At 44.0% G+C, this 19,407-nt stretch overlaps 1 protein-coding gene across 5 annotated transcripts in view; it reads right to left on the bottom strand.

The window, feature by feature from the left end:
* Positions 1–19,407, bottom strand: part of LOC119175798 (armadillo repeat-containing protein 8) — a 102,412-nt gene that overhangs the window by 67,249 nt on the left and 15,756 nt on the right. For all 5 annotated transcript variants that reach the window (XM_037426775.2, XM_037426776.2, XM_037426779.2 and 2 more), the window contains 2 exons: positions 5,273–5,353; positions 5,113–5,188 (listed from right to left, as the gene is read on the bottom strand). In XM_037426775.2, coding sequence (XP_037282672.2) covers positions 5,113–5,188; positions 5,273–5,353 — 157 coding nt within the window. The remainder of the gene's footprint in view (positions 1–5,112; positions 5,189–5,272; positions 5,354–19,407) is intronic.

The following is a 19,407-nucleotide window of genomic DNA, read 5'->3' as shown; positions in this document are numbered from 1 at the left end:
TCATGTAGAAGTGATACATTGTCAAGCCCACATACATCAGCCCACACATAACAAATTACTGCGTGAATCAAACTGTTTTTATATCCTCTTCAATATATTTACATAGTTGATAAATCAACTTACCTAATTATAAAAGTGTTCTGTGATCCCTTTCGGATTAAATACATTCGGATTTGACAATAGTACAGTTAATCCATTAAGTGGCAACTTGTTACAATGTGTTTTAGAAAAAGGCAGTAGACTGATGAGCTGCCAAAGTCAAAGTTTAATCACTGAACAAGGCTCAGTATTTTGCAACCGCCAATGATGCAACTCAATGATGTTGTGATTTTTTTCGGCAAGATTTACAGGCTGAAATTTCCACCAGAAACACAGAACGAGTGACAAACTGCAGGATTCTAACAAGTTACGACACAAGTACCAGAAGAAAGGCACACAGGACAAAGGGTAACCAGCATTTGCTAAGCCTTCGTCATGTCTTTTGCTTGCATCGTTATGTGCTGGAACCCTTCACTTTGTCGTCATGTACCAATTTGCCCACAAAACCACACTGCTGACCACAAAACTGGTGTTAGCAATGAGCATCGGGCAACATTAAACCATTCACTGTCACCACAACAAATGGTGTTTTAAAATTTTAAGAAGAAAAATGAGCGAATATTCGAGCATTTCAAATATTCCAACATATACTATAATATTAAAATTTGCTTCAAAACAAATTTAAATAATTTTAAATCTTTAGGTAACTGCAATGAACAAATAGACGTACCGTAATTACTCGAATCTAACGCGCACCTTTTTTCCGGTTAAGCGAGTTCATAAATCGCATGCGCGTTAGAATCGAGTACGTAAAAAAAAATGAATACAGTCATTCTATTGCTATCAGCATTTCCAAAATGGTTGCTCCCTACGTGCGTCGGTATGGCGCGTCGGCCATTTCTGCCTATGTGTTTCCCATGTGCAGCACTTCGTACATGTGCCGAGGAGTTCGTCATCTTGTAGTGCATTATCATCGACGGCATGGAAGGGCCGACTCCAAAAACTCGAGTGCACCACGATGCCGCTTTTAAAAGAAAAGTCATCGCGTGTGCAGAAACGTACAAAAATATGGGCTGCATCGCGGTCATTCGAAGTTCCCGAAACACGCGTGCGGGACTGGCGGAAACAAAAGCAGAAGATTGTCGACAGTAAAGCTTCACGCAAAGGCTTCAGTGGACCACAGCAGGGTCAGTTTCCGCAAATTGAAGAGCTGCTCGGCGAGTATGTGCTTGAGCAGCGAGCAGCACAGCGGCTCGTGACGACAGAACTGCTCCAAGTGCAGGCTATGCAGTTAGCCTTAGAAAAAGGGCTAATGCGGAGCCAGTTTAAAGCGAGCAAATGCTGGCTAACTAACCTTATGAAGAGGAAAGGCTTTTCCCTCCGAAGGCGAACAGGCATATGCGAAAAGTTTCCAGAGGAGTACGATGAAGAGCTTCACAGTTTTCAGAGGTTCGTCCTAAACTTGCGGCAAAACAACGGCTACCTGCTTGGGCAAATCGGGAATGTCGATCAAACGCCTCTTTACTTCGGCATGCCTGGCACCACAACCGTCGAGACAAAGGGGGCGAAGGAAGTTAGCGTGCTGACATCGGGCCACGGTAAAACTACAGTGACGGCAATGCTCTGTTAGGTGTGAGATGGGCACAAGCTTTCCCCGTACCTCATATTTAAATGGAAGACGCTCCCAAAAGGAGTTGTTTTTTCGAGTGGTGTGATCGTGCGGGCCAGCGAGAAAAATGGGTGCGCGTTCCAATTGATGTCTTACTTTTTTTTTTCGTCGTAGAAATGGGGTGCGCATTACAATCGAGGGTGCAGTAGAATCGAGTAAATACGGTACATTCTAAGTGAACGTAACCCTTTAAAAAGTTCTTTCACTGCAGCATGGGACAGCATGCCACGAGAGCACCTCTCTAGGAAAAATCTGCACTACCACTAAGTCGAACTTTAGGATAAAATGTACATATTATTATGTACCTGCAAATCATTCTTTTTCCAAGTTTAAAAGCGTGTTAACCCTTTTCTTACTAAAGAACAGCTGAGCTTGTCCCCGCAGTCTGTACTGCTCATACCAAAGATGAGCTGGGTTTGTCCACTATGAAGCATTTGGGGGTGCCACAGTTAAGCTACTTTGGTACATTGTGCTGTGTTCTCTATGGTTTCAGCAGATAGCACAATGAAAATCCAAAAAACGTGCTAAAAGCATGCATTTTAGTAGAGAAAAGACTAAGCAGAATTAGAAAAAGGGATCCTCCCCAGTGCTGAAGCCGTGCGTGCATGCCAGAGCAACTCCGTACAGAAAAAAAATAAATCACCTTGAGTGCGAGTTTTGTAAAATTAATTTCAGTTCTGTGTGTGTGGCAGCAACTACACGTTACAGCATAGTTTCTCCAAATTGTAGGATTAAGACGACAACTACATCTCGGCATATCAGCAATGGACACCATTATATGAAAGTGAACCCCACTGGTGCGTCCAACGTTTGTTTTCACCTATTCATGTCTCTACACTTTATTTTGTTAATTTCAAAGAGACATTTTCTGAACCGAAGACTTGCCAGATTAGGCACTTTTTGGATTGAAATACAGTGAAGTCTGTCCTCTCTAAGTTTGCAAAAAAAAAATTTTTTTTTGCACGCATTTTGCAACTGACCAAAGCACCCTTGAATAATTTTTTTTAATATTTCAAGGCACGTAGAATCATACAGCAAATAAAACAAATTATGTATTTTTGTTCTGTTTTCAGCCAAAATCAAAAGAAAAGGGTTAAGAGGGCTCATTTACGCTAAATATAGTAAATTACATAAGAACCTATTTTACCTTCTATAACTTTTGCCCTATCACAATTCAAATCCTGCCACTATTCGAACTTGCTTCCACTTCACTTCAAAAAAGGGACACTTGCACATGTCTAGCTCGAATTCTTAAACATATTAAGCAAGTTAGCAAATTAGTTGGGTTATGACAGAAATGCTCATTTTTTTTCATAATATGAGTAATATACAATACGATATATTCAATTCAAAATTTGATTAAGTCACTATTGGCTTCACATTGGTTTCGAATTTCAAAATTACTATTCGTCTATGTCTAGTTTAACCTATATTTACAACTGAATAAATGAATTAAAAATCTAAGAGGTCATAACTACAGTAAACTAGATATTTTTTGAACTCCGTAGGGACCGAAAAATCATATGAAAAATCGGGCAGTTCAAAAAAGTTTATTTGTGCTAAACTGCTTCATCCGTATGGTCAAATTGCCACAGCCATGTCCAAAATAGCTGTGAAAGACCACCAGTCCACTTATCAAGCAGACTGGTGCGGGCACAGACTTTCGTGAGTGTTTGGTACCAGCCAGGATCCTAGCACTTAACAATATATTTATTGCCTATCCACCTTTTTCAAAGTTCCATAGTGCATGTGCTCTTCCCTAACGAAAAAAATCACGAAACTCCTTTTAATCTTCGAGGATTTCATTCTGATAATATAGGTTGTTTTGGATCCTATCACAACCTACCAAAAAAGCAGAGAGCTGCACAGAAAAATTAAAAAGGTAGATGAGATTAAAACTTCAATCTTGTGACAATTGCAGCAATACCTGCACAGCGTGGAAAAATGACGACTCTCTAGCACACCTGTCTCGTGACACTATGCTGCGGTACCAAGGAGCGTTTCCAAGAGATGACCCAGAATACTGCTGCTGGAGTGGGAAACCGGATAACTCATCAGGCTCTCTTCTATGGGTGTGTGCCCATAAACGTGTACTGCTGTGCCGAAATCTCCACCGCTTCATCGAAACATAACATTTGCTGCAGCATGAAGCTAATCATTCTGAAGTAGTTGAGCACAGCACATCGCTTTCTAATTTTCTGCCACCACTTATCAGCTGCTGCCATCACTGCCAGAAAACATGCTGTAAGTTGCACACATGTCTGCTGTAAATGTTTTGATAGTTCAGGTGTGCAAATAGTGAATTTTAGTACCATATCGAATACAAATACGAATAAAATATAGTTGGAATAATTTTCGAATAGTAAGGCAACTATTTTCAAAACAGCCCTAGAACTGTTGTGCGGGAACATTCCAAACAGCCCAAGAATTCCATAACATTTTGTTTGAAACAAATATTCAACAGTTATGACAAAGGAATGTTATCACTCATTTAACTGACAAAAAATACAATTTTTAAACTGAGACAAGCTCGTAAAGCATAGCAACTACAAGAAACATTTCACGAGTGCAGGTGGAAATACAATTCAAGGTGGCCCTGTGTCAGCAGCATTTACATGAAACTGACACACAAATTTCACACAATATTCATGAGTAAATGTCCTCAATAATGTCAACATTGATAAATTATATTGATAAATTGATAAAGTATTGATAAATTGTCCAAAATGAAGTGATGTGGCAATGTTTGATGTTTTTGGTAGCAATAAAAGGCACCTGTTTCACACTCCAGTTATGTTAATTTACCTACGTACCCACCCTACCCCCCTCCCTCCCTTCTGCTGCAAGGGGTTCCCCATCACTTCAACCAGTCCACAAGGGGTCTCCGACACATCCATGGCTAAGAACCACTGGTTTAGCGGATACCATGCTTCTCAAAAGAATGACGAAGAATAGCATAGCGAATGCCGGCATACTACCCTAAAATATTGATTATTAATGCCGTAGTGGGTACCCAGAAAGTGTGCTTGCAGGAGTTACCCATGAGTGTTTAGAAAAAGCTCTGAAAGGTCACTCTTCTAGCTCTTGCTGCGATTGTGCTGCACCTTCCGCGCAGGCCTGGCGTTTTTTTTCAGTTTCTTTATCACTTATGAGTCGGTCAAACAGCAAAAGTTTCTCATTATCATTCTCTCAGAGTCTTTTCGGAGCAGGTTTGGAGCAATTATAAACAAAAATTACTGTATGAAGCAGCATGGAGCAACATTTCTCTTTTGGAGCAGTTTGGAGCAATTGGAGCAGCTCTTCCATCACTGCATTGTTGAAAATTTGGGAATGAGCATTACCAACAATAATAAAACTCACAGGACAGGGCTCATTATACAACATATGATATGCAGCTGACTTACATACAACAAGTGCTTGGGACACCTTAAGGTTCTGGTAGCACATGTGAGTCAAACAGCGAAGACTGGGAAGTTGCACCTAGAGAGAATAAAGCATATGCAACAGTATACACAAATATTCAACAATTTCCAATTCATTGCTGCCAAAAATAAGAAGTAATACCTTGTATACAGGAGAGCAAAGCAATGCTGTTAGAGCAGGAACTGCACCGTGTGCACAGAGGTAGTTCTGATGGTCTGGTGTCTGAAAGTAAACGATGCATGGCAATGTTTACACTAGGCTGGTTGAGATAGAAATGGCTATTAAAAATGGTTTAACAACGTTAAAAACTGCATTTTTTAAAGACTTCCTGAATTCGCTAGCACTGTGTCATACATACACAAGCCCAGAATGCTGAAGAGTAACTGAACTTGGAATTGGGAGCACCAAAACACAAATGTTTCGCTCTATCTTCCAACTGCACACTTTGTGCATAACTACAGTGAAATATCACTAGAACAAATTTCAGTTAAATGAACTATTCAATTGTATGGACTTTTTTGTAATGCCCCACTAAAGCACCATTGAACCCCATTCTAACTCACTTGCGCATAGCACATTTCAGTTCTATGAATATATTTCGTGACACCATCCAACGCCTCCAAAGCTTCAACTGCACACTTTGTGCACAACTAAAGTGAAATATCACTGGAACAAATGTCAGTTAAGTGAACTATTCAATTGTATGGACTTTTTTGTAATGCCCCACTAAAGCACCATTGAACCCCATTCTAACTCACTTGCGCATAGCACATTTCAGTTCTATGAATATATTTCGCGACACCATCCAACGCCTCCGAAGCTTCAACTGCACGCTTTGTGCATAATTAAAGTGAAATATCACTAGAACAAATGTCAGTTAAATGAACTATTCAATTGTATGGACTTTTTTGTAATGCTCCTCTAAAGCACCATTGAACCCAATTCTAACTCACTTGCGCATAGCACATTTCAGTTCTATGAATATATTTCGTGACACCATCCAACGCCTCCGAAGTAATTTCAATCCCTAAATCAAGCACAACCGCTCTTTTGTAACATAGTTTTACCATGGTCTCTGCGATCAGCTCCACCAAAGGAGCTAATCCCAAAGGCCACAATAGTCACCGCAACAGCTGCAGCCTAAGATCTGCAATCGCATGATGGTTACCATGAGTGCCAAACTTAAGCATATTTCTCTGGACAAATAACTCGTTTTGAATAGATGCAAGGATGCACTTAGCGATACTGAAGTCCTTTTATTGCGATAGCAATTGTATGAACACTCTCGGCTGGATTTCCCCGGCGGCGGCGACGTCATGCACCGTATATGTATACGTATCTATATACAGTCGACTCCTCTTAAACGGAACTTGAAGGGGATCCATGAAACTGTTCCATTCTCAGAAGTTTCATTGAAGCAAAGTACACTTATTTAGTGAACCAAGACCTTTATTCAAATTGCACAAACCTCGCCTTAGTCATGAGGATGAGTAGGAAAAAAAAATAGTGAAGAGTGGTTTGTTTGGCAAGCTTGAGTTGTTTGTTTCACAAGATACGCACCCATGCCTGACAAACTAGCTAGAAATTCTGGACAAGCCTCATGCTCAAAATAGTGCTGCAAAAGTTCAACAGCATCTTTAGCTGATCGGTCTGGTGGCACCACTGCACTGGCAGTATCATCACATTCATCGCTGAAAGGTTGATCCTCATCTTGCACTTCGGCAATCATTTCCTCGACAGTCTCTTGACGACAGGTACGAATATTTTCATCAATTGATTCGTAGTCCAGCAGCGTCAAAGGGGCAGAGGGCACGACCTGACTGAATACTGTCTCAATGTCGGCATCAGCAGGGCTTTCTTCTTCATCAGGTACTGCTTTCTTGCGCTAGAAAGCCAGCATGGTGAAGGCATCTGTGTATTCTTGTTGCCTTCACTTGCTCCCAGGCACAAGCCAAAATGTGGATGACTGCCAATAAATCTATGCTGTAGAAGTCCCCGCTACCTGCTCTTAGCAGCATTTGATGGAGCAATTGTCTGCGGTAATGAACTTCATTGTTCTGAATAACCCCTTGATCCATTGGCTGGATCACTGTCGTTGCATTGGCTGGCAAGAACTTCAGAGTGATGGCTTTGAGTTATTGAACCTGACCGTGGGCTGGGCAATTATCCATGATGAGGACAACCTTCCTGCCATGCCTCGTAAATCTTGCATCTTCCTCCCGAAGCCAATTTTCGAAAATGGCCATGGTCATCCACGCTCTTCCGTTCCCATGGTACGCAACGGAGAGGTGTCGAACGCCTTTGAAACAACAGGGGTGCCTTGATTTTCCTATTACCAACAGCTTCAATTGCTAATCTCTTGCCATGTTTGCACCAACCAGCACAGTGACACAATCTTTACTGCGTTTTCCTACAGGCTTCGCCTTTGAAGGTGAGAGTCTTTGATAAAAGCGCCTTATAAAAAAGACCCGTCTCGTCTACGATGAAGACGTCTCGTGGCTCAAAGCTCATCAAATTTTCCTTAAGCTGCCCCTGTTCCCAGTGGTTGTGAATGTCCCTATTGACTGCACCACTCTCACGTGAGATTGCTTTGAAGACTAGGCCATGGAGTGTTTTGAAGTGGCTGAGCCATCCATCATTTAGGACAAAGTTCTTAACACCCGTTTGCATGGCAATCTCTCGAGCTTTCTGCTCGAGAATTGGTCTGCTTATGGGCCAATTGGAACTCCGTGCACACTTGAACCACAGAAAAAGAACTTTTTCTAGTTGTTCGTAAGGCGCCGTCTGCATCCGTTTAGATGTAAAGGTCCCATTCTTAACAGTGCCTTCAATCATTTCTCTCTTTCTAGATCCGCGACAGCGTCGATATCAGGGTGTATTTTTTCGCCACCTCCATCTTGGGGCTGCTTCGATCGAGCTCCTGAAAAATTTGCAGCTTTTTTCAAGCGAGAGTGCATGGTGCAGCCGCTTCCTTCAGTGATCCCACTGGTGACTGCCGATTTGGAGCAATTTTTGGAGCAGTCAAATTTTAGTTTTGGAGCACTTTGGAGCAGTCAAATTTTAGCTTTGGAGTATTTTGGAGCAGGTAATCTTACTATTGGGAGCACTTTGGCATAGGTATATATTCATAATGGAGCACCTCAGAGATGAAAGTACCTCAGACACTAACATTAAATGGCCACTGACCTAGAACAAAGAATCTTTTAAGATTGAAAAAGGCTTCGGGAACTTTCACGTTGTTCTTTTCACCATCTCAGGTTTATTAATTGGGAAGAAAATACAGGTAAAACGTGTATTTCTGAATTTCGCGCTGAAATTACTGTACGTGATATAAGGAATTTCAATGTGTTTTATCTTTTACCTCAGAGACATTCACTCAAAGTAATTTTTTGAGACTTGGTATGTTAGGTCTAGAGCACTCTAAGAAGTCAGTTTACTCTGTTTTTAGTACTTAGGACGTATGTAGGACCTAGTAGAAAAATGTCAAAATTTATAAAGTCACGGAAAATGATGCATCTAAGTGAAGCCAGCTGAATTTTTTTTTTTGCACGTTTTCTTGCTTACCGAGAGAGTTCTCGTGGCAAGCATAGTGACTTTGGAATTATGTAAGCGTAAATTACTAATGTCAAATCTCATTAATTCGAACACGCTTAATTCGAGCTTCCATTTAATTAGAACTGACGCTGTGGTCCCGTCAAAGCTATATGTATTCGAATGGGCGAAAACGCCCTGTAATTCGAACACGCAAGCACCTGTGGCAGTTAATTCGAACATACCATGCTCAGAAATTGCTCACAGCACCACGCCCAATCCCACGGCAGCCCCCCTCGACACCTCAACGCTGCACGCTAAGAAAGAAAAGAAAAAGAAAGGCTGGGGCGAATGTTTGCTCTCTCTCAAATGCCAATCTGGGACACGCCTGTGCCACGCTTCTGCCTTTTCCATCCCTGCCATGTAGAGACCCTTCTCCTTTCAAAGCCGTGCGGAGAAATTTATAAAGTGGTGGTGGTGGCGGTAAGGAATGGGGGCTTTATATGGTGGTAGTTGTGGTTAGAAGAAAAAAAAGGAAGAAAGGTGCCAATTTCTGCAGCCCGGTAATAAGCACGGCGCAGCGCCTCCGCGGATGTTTGCTCTCTCTCAAATGTCAATCTGCAATGCGCCGGTGCCACGCCTTTCCCTTTCCCGTCCCTAACACCTAGCAACCCTTCTGTCAACGCCGCGCCCGAAGAGAGCACAAAAAAAAAGTGCCGAGGAGTGTTGGTTATCTCTCTAATGCTGATCTGCTTCTCTTCACATGGAGACGCTCCTCCTTTCTCGTCACGTGCTGGCCACGCTGCCGCTGCAGCGCAAAGGGTAGCAGCGGAGACGCAGCCGTTGTCGTTGTCTTAACATCTAGTATCGGCCTCCCAACCTCGGCCAGGGGGCGCTGCGCCGCATGCGTTTCGCCGCCTTTCTAGCAAGAGCCGGTGACTAGATACCCCGCTCCCACCTTCTGCCTGTGCTATCTCAGCACGTTCACGTGCAGTTATCTGGTCGCCCTCTATGTGCAGCGTCACCAGCGACTTGCTCTAAAAGTTTAAAAAGATTGTAAAGACGTTTTCACAGTGTGAATGCTGTCCGAGCTGAGAGCGATTCATTGACAACTTTTGCGGCACCAAGCAAGTCAAACACGATGCCTTTGAGCTAGTGCTATCTGAATGTTGATGGTGAATAGCTGCCTTTCTACGACACTAAAAGTGGGCGGACGGCATGAATTTTCTAAGTATGTTACCGGTAAAATGCGCATTTGCTGCGGCCTTCGTGTCTTTTCGGAGCTGTCAGCAAACTACCACTACACATTCGCGTGCATTTGTGTTCGGATTTATATTTCTTGAATGGCAAGTTTTTCACGCGGCTTTCAATTTATTAGGGGGTCAGTGTGAAGAGACTAAACTTACGTCTGTTCTGTTCAGTACCTGGCACCACTTCAGTGCGATGTGTTCAGTTTCGTAAGAGTTTCTACTTTTACAGAGCTTTGCATCAGATGTTAACAAGGTCGTATCGTAAGTTCAATGATACCTTTGATTTTTCGCAGCTCCTTTGAAAGTATAATGATGCACACCAAAAAGTTTTTTTATGTCCACTTGAACTAAGCATGTTTCTTGCAGCACATGTTTCATTTCGGATAATATCTACACCTGATCACGGAGCGTGTTCACTGATTCGAGTGTCGATTAGTTTGTTTTGACAGCTCCCTTGGTCGTCATCATATTACACAATACCCACTAGGATCGAGCATGTTTTTAGTTACGCCAAGATTTGCCCCCGATAGCCGCATCAACCTTCGTGAAACCATCGAAAGTTTTATATCTGCCTTAGTTCTTTTTTCAACTCGCTTTCATAGCGGCAGTTCTATATGCCCGCGGCTCGGGTACATGCAAGGACATAATACGGTATTTACTCGCGCAATCAGTGCACTCGCATAATAGGTGCACCCCTACTTTGATCGCGGGAAAATTCAATTGTTTAAATTTGGCGCATAATATGCGCACCCCAAACTTGGCCGTGATCAGAAACGATTCTACCCCCCAGGGGTACAGTTGGAACACGGTCCCCGTACCCTGAAAAAAAAAAAAGCATATCAACAAGCAAACAAAAAAATTTGAAGTGCAACGACCTAACCAACATGTTTGTCGAAATAAAGCTTGAAAAAAAAAAAAAAAAAACGCTGTTCCATCAATTACTGAAATTCCCCAAATCACCACACTCCTTGGAGGTCACGTGTACAATGCCCAGGGCTCGATCCCCATCACCACCATCAGAGAAAAAGTAAGAAACGCTATTTTGCAAGTGGTGTGCGTATGTTGTGGTCGTGTGTTCAACTTTGGTTCCACTATGGGGAAGTACGCAAGCTACACAGCTAGATTTAAACTGAAGGCAGTGCAGTACGCGCTGGAGCATGGCAACCAGGCTGCAGGCAGGCATTTCAGTGTTGGAGAAACCAGTATTCGGTGCTAGGAAAATCAAAAAGAAACACTTAAGGCGACGAAGAAGACACGATGGGCTTTCTACGGTGCCAATACTGGCAGGTATCCGAATGCCGAAGAGCAACTGGTTCGGCATACACAGGAGCTACGACAAGACGGCTGTGCTGTGTCATTAGATATTGTGCAGACTGAGGCACACAAAATAGCCCGAGCGCAGCGCATTAAAGCAAAAAAGTTCAAAGCCAGCTCAGGATGGACAACTTGTTTCATGCGACACCATGGCCTCGCACTGCGAAGGGGGACCACCTTGTGCCCCTGCTTGTCCGCAGCATATGAGGACAAAGTGGCGGACTTCCACCATTTCGTTATAAAGCTCCAACAGCAGAATGACTTCACCCAGATCGACAACGCTGATCGGACCCCCCTTTGCTTTGATATGCCGCGAAACACGACAGTGGAGGAGAAACGTGCACGGAGCGTCATCGTCAGAACGTCTGGCGCTGATAAACAATGATGCACCATAAAGCTGGCGGTGACAGAGGATGAGCGCAAGCTACCGTCTTACGTTATTTTTAACCGTAAGACGCTCCCAAAGGCGAATTCCCCTCAAGGCATCTACGTCAGAGTCCAGGAAAAAAGCTGGATGAGCACGGAACTCATGGTGGAGTGGAACAGTCTGGGGTCGGTGGCCAGGTGGTCTGTTGTTCCCGTCCATGCTTATCCTGGGACAGTTCTCGTAGGCACCTAGTAGACCGCGTACAAGATGAGCTAAAGGAGCTGCGCACAGATCTGGCAGTGATTCCGGGCAGCCTCACATTGATACTGCAGCTTTTGGACATGTCCTCGAATGAGACTTTCAAGGACAATGCTCAAAGGCTGCACAACACCTACCTGGATGGCTGGAGGACATTAGCTGACTTCAGGTGGTAAGATCAAGAGGCCGCCTGTGGAAATGCTGTGCAATTGGATCGTGGAAGCATGGCAGGCGATCTCCGACGGGTATCTCGAATGCACTGGATGCGAGTGAGGATGATATGTTGTGGGGTGCGGATGATTCGGACACTGAAAATGAATCCCCACTCGGCGTCGATGAATGCGTGCTCTCCGACTCAGACTCCTAACAGGGAAAAGGAGGAACACCCACGACTTTTGTGTGAATGAGTTTCATGTGTGTGTGTGTGCAGTTGACGGCTCTTGCTTGTTCATTAAAAGATACACAGGTATGTTTGTTTTATGGCTAATTAATTGATGAACAATAATGTTGCCTTTTACTTGACAAATGTGCAGATATAAAGCACGAGAACCGAGTCGAAAAAATTTTCCAAAATTTTACCCTGCATAACTGGAGCACCCCTCACTTCAAGCCGGATTTTCTGAAAAAAAAATGGGCCTATTATGAGAGTAAATATGGCATTTTATGTGCCAAAACCATTATACCATTAGGAGGCATGCCGTGGTTTGAAACTCCAGATTGATTTCGGCCACCTTAGGTTCTCTTTCTTTTTAACGTGCACTTAAATCTATCTGAAGTGTATTTGGTGGGACAGAGGGTGCACACACAACTGACAGAGGGTGCACATACACCGAGCGTCACTTCTGTTTCATACCACCTGGCATGTTGGTATCATACCACCTGTATCATACCACCAGGCATGTTGGTGTTGCTTGAAATATGCAACACCAACAAGCCCTGTCTATCATTCTTGTACCAAAATCTGAGCGCACTGCTACTGCGTTTCGCTCCCCTGGAAATGCAGCTGGCGTATGTGGAAATCAAACTCATGACTTAGATTCTAGAATCACAACACCTCATAGTGCTAACTTATCAATGGGTGTTGCTTGCGAGATTTGTACGTATAAACGCTCAGCGCGAACCCGCAGCACAAATCTGTCTACACCGAGCAGCGACGAGAAATCTACAACCATTCGCTGAATAAAACACTTGCTGGGCTCACAGTACGGTATCTTAATGTATTAAGCTAGCAAGCTCCACCGCTTTCGCACTACCAATGGTTGTCTCTGATAGCCAGAGCCCATTCGCGAAATGTACAGTGGCTGTCTATTTGCTGTAGTTTCAGTTTACAAACACGCTGTCTTTTAGTATGAGCCCTGCCATCACGCTTCATTCAGTTAATACAGTGGCATTGTATAATCGAAAAACTAAGAATATAGCAATGACACTCAGCCTTGCCCCAAAAAATGGGTATAGACCACCTGCAAAAGCCCACAGCACGACCTTGCACCTCTGCTAAAAAGGTAGATTAAATTATTCTTGTCAGCAACAGCTAATGGCAGTTTGACTTAGTTGAAAGAGGTGCGAGTGAATCTCTATTCTCAAGTTTAAAAAGAATTGAATCCAACACGCATCTTTCTACCGATAAATAGAGTCCGAAAATTGCCTGCACGTGAAAGTGAAAATGAAACCTTGTTTCCAATAGCCTCCCGTCAGAAGAGTCAGACACAGTGTCATCGCTATCACATATGGCAACCAACCACAAGTGCATAGAATGCCTTCGTGTGCAACTGAGCTATGCACGTTGCGATTTGTGGCCTTGTGAAGTGCAACTAGTGATGTCCCGCTGTTAGTATGAACGTCGACGTGAAGTGAAAGTAATCTTTCACAGTGAAAACAGCTGCGTCCTGCCCTTGTGTGTCCACAAGACTGTGACTGCGAGTGCGACAAAGGCGGGAGATCAGCTGTATGTCGACCAGAAAATGTTTCCATGGACTGAAAACGTGGAAATATCAGCTTTTAGGCCGGCTGCAGCTACTTTGTGTGGATAGAGCTTGACTAGGTAGCGACCCCAGATACGTGCACACGCGATTGCGCCGTTTGTAGAAGCACATGAACTTCCAGGAGAATAAATTTTCCGTTCTAAGAAGACATCCGTCTCGCTCTCTATTTTTCCAATCATCAACCTAGGGGAACGCAAGTTTATATTTTGCACTCGTGAATATTTGGTCCACGCTTGATTTGAGTAAAGGCGTTCTTTTTCCTTTGGGACGAAATCTGAGTGTCGTAAGATGCGAGGGCGGCGTAAAACTGCGTCGTATAACGAAGGTCTTTAATACATTATTCCTATGGGGATTTCGCCGGAACCTAACCGGTTCATCGTAAAATGTGGGTCGTCGCGAAACCGGGGGACATATAATCGAAGTTGCACTGTAGTTTTTTACAGTACTGTGCACGACAAAAATTTTTTAAAGTAACAACACCACGGAGTATCTGCGAACTGCTATAATCCACTCCTGACGCCTTTGCTTCTCGCACTGCTCATATTGGAAACTGTAAAACTTGACGGGCAGTTTTCAGGTAATCGTCATGTTTAAACTTTTGTAGCAGCTCACAATGCAGCAGTGGTGCGTGCCTGCTTTCCAGAATGATGAAAGAGCGCTGCCCATAGCGTGCAAATGCGAGATAAGCGCTCCAAGAAACACGTTTTCCGCGCGCGCAATAAGAAATCCCAGCAAGCGCAGCCCGTTCGAGCGTCCAGAGCTTTGGCCTCCGCTAGGGGCGGTGAATGGCGCTGCGCAAACTTGAGCCTGTCCTGCCTATATAGGTGTTCTGTGGTGTTGGTGCTGGACATAGCTGCGCGCAACTTCTCTTGCCAGGAGAATGGCCAAAGCCGAAGTAGAAATTTTTTTCAAGCTGCGTGCGAAATTGATTGACTCGCTGCAAGGCAAATGTGTGCATACGCGCATCACCGATTACTTGAATTTATGACGGATGTCCTGTGATTCGTGAATAAATGTAAGTCTTCTGAAACTTCCCCCTCGTGTGTTAGCTCAATGCACATGCACCACTGCATGGTGAGCCCTCCGTTCATTTAGCTTTCATTAATTCGAACTTCTTTTGAGGGGGAGGTGGCATTGAAAAAAAACTTTTTTATTTGTTGACCTACAGCAATGAAATTTGGCATACATACTCATAAGTGTCTCGAATAGGAAAATAAATACAGTTTCATCATGATAGTTTCAGTAGTTCTTAAGTTACATAATGCTACATGGTCCAATTACAAGGTCTGCTCGTGGAAAGCCTAGCGCTGCAACAAACATGCCAGGAAGCTGCGAATGGTGTTGATCTTTGCTCAAAAGAAAGCTACAGGGTATGGCACTCTCAAAATTTTTTAATAAGTTCTCTTTTTTTTTTTTTAGAGATCATCATGGCTGCTGACACACATTGTCAGAAACAGTGGCACGGACAAATCATCGTCTAGAAAAATAACAGGGCCATAAAAGAGAAATTGAAAATTGCTATACCCACAAGCAGTGTTCTCAGGAAAAAGAAAGCAGAATCAAGATCGGTCCAGTCATTCCCGTGATACTCTTTCCACGAGCAATGCACAATGTGCAAAACACACTTGTGAGAAAAAGCCTGTCGAAGTTTTCGACAGGCTTTTTTCAATGAACTTTTTTGTTTCTCGTTGGATATTGATGAAAATTGGCACAGACACTAAGAATGACCTCACAGTGCTTCCATAAAAATTTTGAAGCGATACCACAAATACTTTACGAGAAACAAATTATTTCTTCATTGAACCATGTGGAGGGGCTGAGCATAATGTAAAAAAAAAACAGTATTGAGAAAGCTGCGTTTAAAGTTTCTCAACTTTTCTTTACATCTCTAAGACACCTAAAAACTGTGATCTCAGGTTTGTCTTGTGATATTTTACTTCTTTTCATGATTTACTCCTTTTCATGATTTACAAAGAACAAGTATGGATTTCAAACCAAGTTCTTTGTATAGAAGAGTGGTGTGATAGGTATGACAGAAAAGATTGTAATTGAATAAAACCATATACTGAAATTGTTACACATATTTTTTGTGCTTAAGCTATAATTAGCGTAATTACGTACTTGATTACAAATATTCACTGAACTTTTCTTTATTTGGAAAGAGGTTTATTGCATCAGAAAAATGGATCACACCATGACGGCCTATGCCTTGTTTCCAAATAACAAAGTTATGGGCAAAAGACTGGTGGCACAGGAATTTCTAGCAGTATATTTAATGACACGAAACGGGCGTATAAAAATGGTCTAGCCGTGAAACGCACCATTATACAGCCGGTCGCGGAAACTCTAATCTACAGCAATTCATCAAACTCGGAACATCCATAGACGTTCGAGGCGATATCAAGCACGGGTCCAAGCACATCTGAATCGCATCACAAAAGCTTATTGACAGTTCTCCATACGACCGTGAGCTGCGCGGCCGCGTGGACAGCGCAGCCGTCGCGTAATGCACTTGCCGGCGGCGTTCGATGACGATGCGCGAAATGTGCAACTACGATGACAAAAAATCGGCGCGCACTGCACTTGGCATCGCATTTTCGAATGACGACGCGCGAAACTGCTAGCCGCTGTTCCGAGCAATCCTTGGCAGTGAAGGGGGGGGGGGGGGGGGGTGACGAGCTTGACTGTGTTGTCCGCTGCCGATGCGTTAAATGCCCGTATGTGATTCAGAGGAGCTAGCGAGTGATGTGGTACATTCCTTGCGAAGAAGCACGTCGCCAAGAGTGAGCTTGCGCGTCGTTCCTGCCCGCAGTCTCGCTGTCAGCAGAGTTAGGGCTAAAGCTGACTCCGATGACGCGCTGCACTCTTAGACCGCCGCGCGCCCGCTCATAGTAATCTGATCGTGCATCCGGTGCGGCCACTCGTAGTAATCAGATCGTGCCGCCGCTTACAGCTTCGTTGCTTATGAAAAAGCACGTCGCCACGAATGCGCTAGCGCGTCGTTCCTGCCCGCAGTCTCGCTGTCGGCGGAGTTAGGGCTAAAGATGACTCCGATCACGCGCGGCGCACGTAGACCATTCGCCCGCTCATAGTAACCTGATCGCGCATCCGCTTACTGCTCGTAACTAACGCGTAATTATATCTTAAGTGATTATCAAGCCGTGAACATGTCACGAAGTGGCGATTTTCGAGAGCCATGTCCTCGCGACGCACAAGCAGCCGACGACGATCTCCCGGAGCGAGCATCGGGCCAATGGCGAGGCGGGCTGAGGCAACATGGCGTCCACGGCCAATCAAGGGCCTCAAAACGACCTTCAAACATTTGCTTTTTGCTCGCTTGTTGTTACAGGGAGGAGCCAGCTGAGGTGGGAAATGCTCTTTCCTATGAGCCCAAGAAGCCGGCTCTTGGCCCAAGCATCGTGAAGCTATAATTTTTTTAAAATCGCCGTTTTGTAGCCATTTCCAGAAAAAGTTTTGCTACCTAGGTGGGTGAAACGAATTTTCCGAAGCACTTCTGCGCAGTTTTCATTGGAGATATTTTGGAATCAGATAGAAAAAGGGGTTCCAGAAACTGAGAACTTGAGTTTCAAAAAATCGATTTTTTTTGCCATTTTTCGCGATCCCAAAGCCGCGTCCCCCCTTAATTCGAACAAATTCAGGCCCCTTTGAGTTCGAATTATCGAGATTCAACTATACGAGATAAATAATCTTTTTTTTTTAGTGTCCCTTCAATATGGAGCTCTTAGAAAGAGCTATACAAGCGCACACGCGTGTGCACTTGATTGGATGCCCTAAATATCGTTGTATGAGAGTTCAACCTTAACGGCAGGGTGAAGCCCTTGGAACGTGAAAATCTGGTTATCAAACCCTTACTTGAGGCCTTTTGCGGTCTATCACCTTTTATTTTACAAAATAAACAATACGTCTTGTTTGTTGCATGCTGGTTTTGTTCCTACGTCTAATTACTCTTTGCTGCAACCGGGTACATTTGCAAGCGGCTTTCGTTTCGGATTAGAGTACATATATATGGTGTTGGCGTACGCGAGTAAACCGATGCAGAACCAACACCACTGCAATCGCCATCGTTAACAGTGACATATCTCTAGCCTTCTGCTAAAGTTGCGCTAATCGGAGCTTCGGTTGCGGTCCTCCTGCAAAATGAGGAATTTCATCCGCAGAAGTACTGGCGGCCAATTTTTCAAAGAGGCAACGGCCTGTTTGCGGGAAGGTAAAAAATTATCTCATTAGACTCCACTGCTGTCTCTGCTAATTAAAGCATTATTTATAGTTATTTAAATACTGCCACCATTACAGAGACTAACAATTGTAAGATTTCTGACGTCGTCAGATGCCCAGCGAACCGCATGCGGCCCGCGGGCCACAGCTTGTGAACCCCTGAGATGGACGGTTTGGCGCAGTTTAGCGCAATTTATGTCGATTTCATCAGGTTGGCGCAGCAAATATCGTTTGGCGCACTTTGGCGCAGTTGGCACAGAAGTGGAATTCCTGCTTCCTTTCTATCGGGCTAAAATAACACCGTGATAATCGCACCGTGATAAGCATAACGCACAATTGACTCGACTCTGCTCCCACAGCCAACCATTTAAATGTCTTTCCATTTAAATGCCTGCCGTGTGAAAACAAAAACAGCTGCCACGCCCTTTCCCTCCTTGATTTTTTTTATTACTCTCAGTCTTAAGCGTCACCTGTGGCGGACAGTGCAAGAACTAGACATTTTGCATAGCCTCCGAAATATTCGTGTATACTTGCAGATCTCGAATGACCCTCGAGTGAAGCGCCCCTAGGGGCCACAAGTAAAAAACGCCGTGATAATAGTGTCGGTTGCGAGCGTCACTGCGCGGCGCTTGCTCAAAACTGAAGGCAAGACGACTCCGCCGGCAACAGGAGCCATTCGTCAGGCATCTTAATATAGGAGCTCGCCTTTGAAGCTTAAAGCTTAAAGTAAAGGCTCCACATTTGATCAGAGCCGATCAACACACTGATTACACTTCACGTGATCACTGATGTGTGTGCCAATTCATTGGCTACGTCTCTTCATAATTTCTTTTTAAAAAATGATGAATGACACTTCCATTCTTGTTTCCTCGATGTCTTGGCAGATGTGCAGAATCTCAATGGCACTTAGCACAACCTTCATGTCAGAAAACTTACTGCGCAAGCAAAGCTCCACTACTCGTCGGTTTTTAGCAGCTTGGTTTGAGGCACTGGCGAAGCTGTTGAGAGCCATGTTTCTGGATTCGACACGTTTTAAGCGCAAGTGTCGTGGCAACTCCTCGGTGACAAAGGCACGCTGACTACCCCCGTCGAATACACCTCGCATGTAGCAGCAGTTATGGTCGCTTATTGCCCAGGCTCGAAATGCTTGGAGGAAGATGCAAGCATTAGATACATTGCTGTTTCATTGTTGTCTTCCTAATGATGAGCAAACTGCAGCACTTGCACGGTCCATCCGCAAGGCTTGGTGCAAGACCGCAGGAGTAGTCTCTGGGTCACACATACTCGACGCAGGGCGGCCTTTGCACTTCGAGCACAAGATTCTCTGCTTACAGTCGC

The sequence above is a fragment of the Rhipicephalus microplus genome, chromosome X, assembly GCF_043290135.1.
Source record: "Rhipicephalus microplus isolate Deutch F79 chromosome X, USDA_Rmic, whole genome shotgun sequence".
Classification (NCBI taxonomy): domain Eukaryota; kingdom Metazoa; phylum Arthropoda; class Arachnida; order Ixodida; family Ixodidae; genus Rhipicephalus; species Rhipicephalus microplus.
This window is presented reverse-complemented; position numbering and strand designations above follow the sequence as displayed.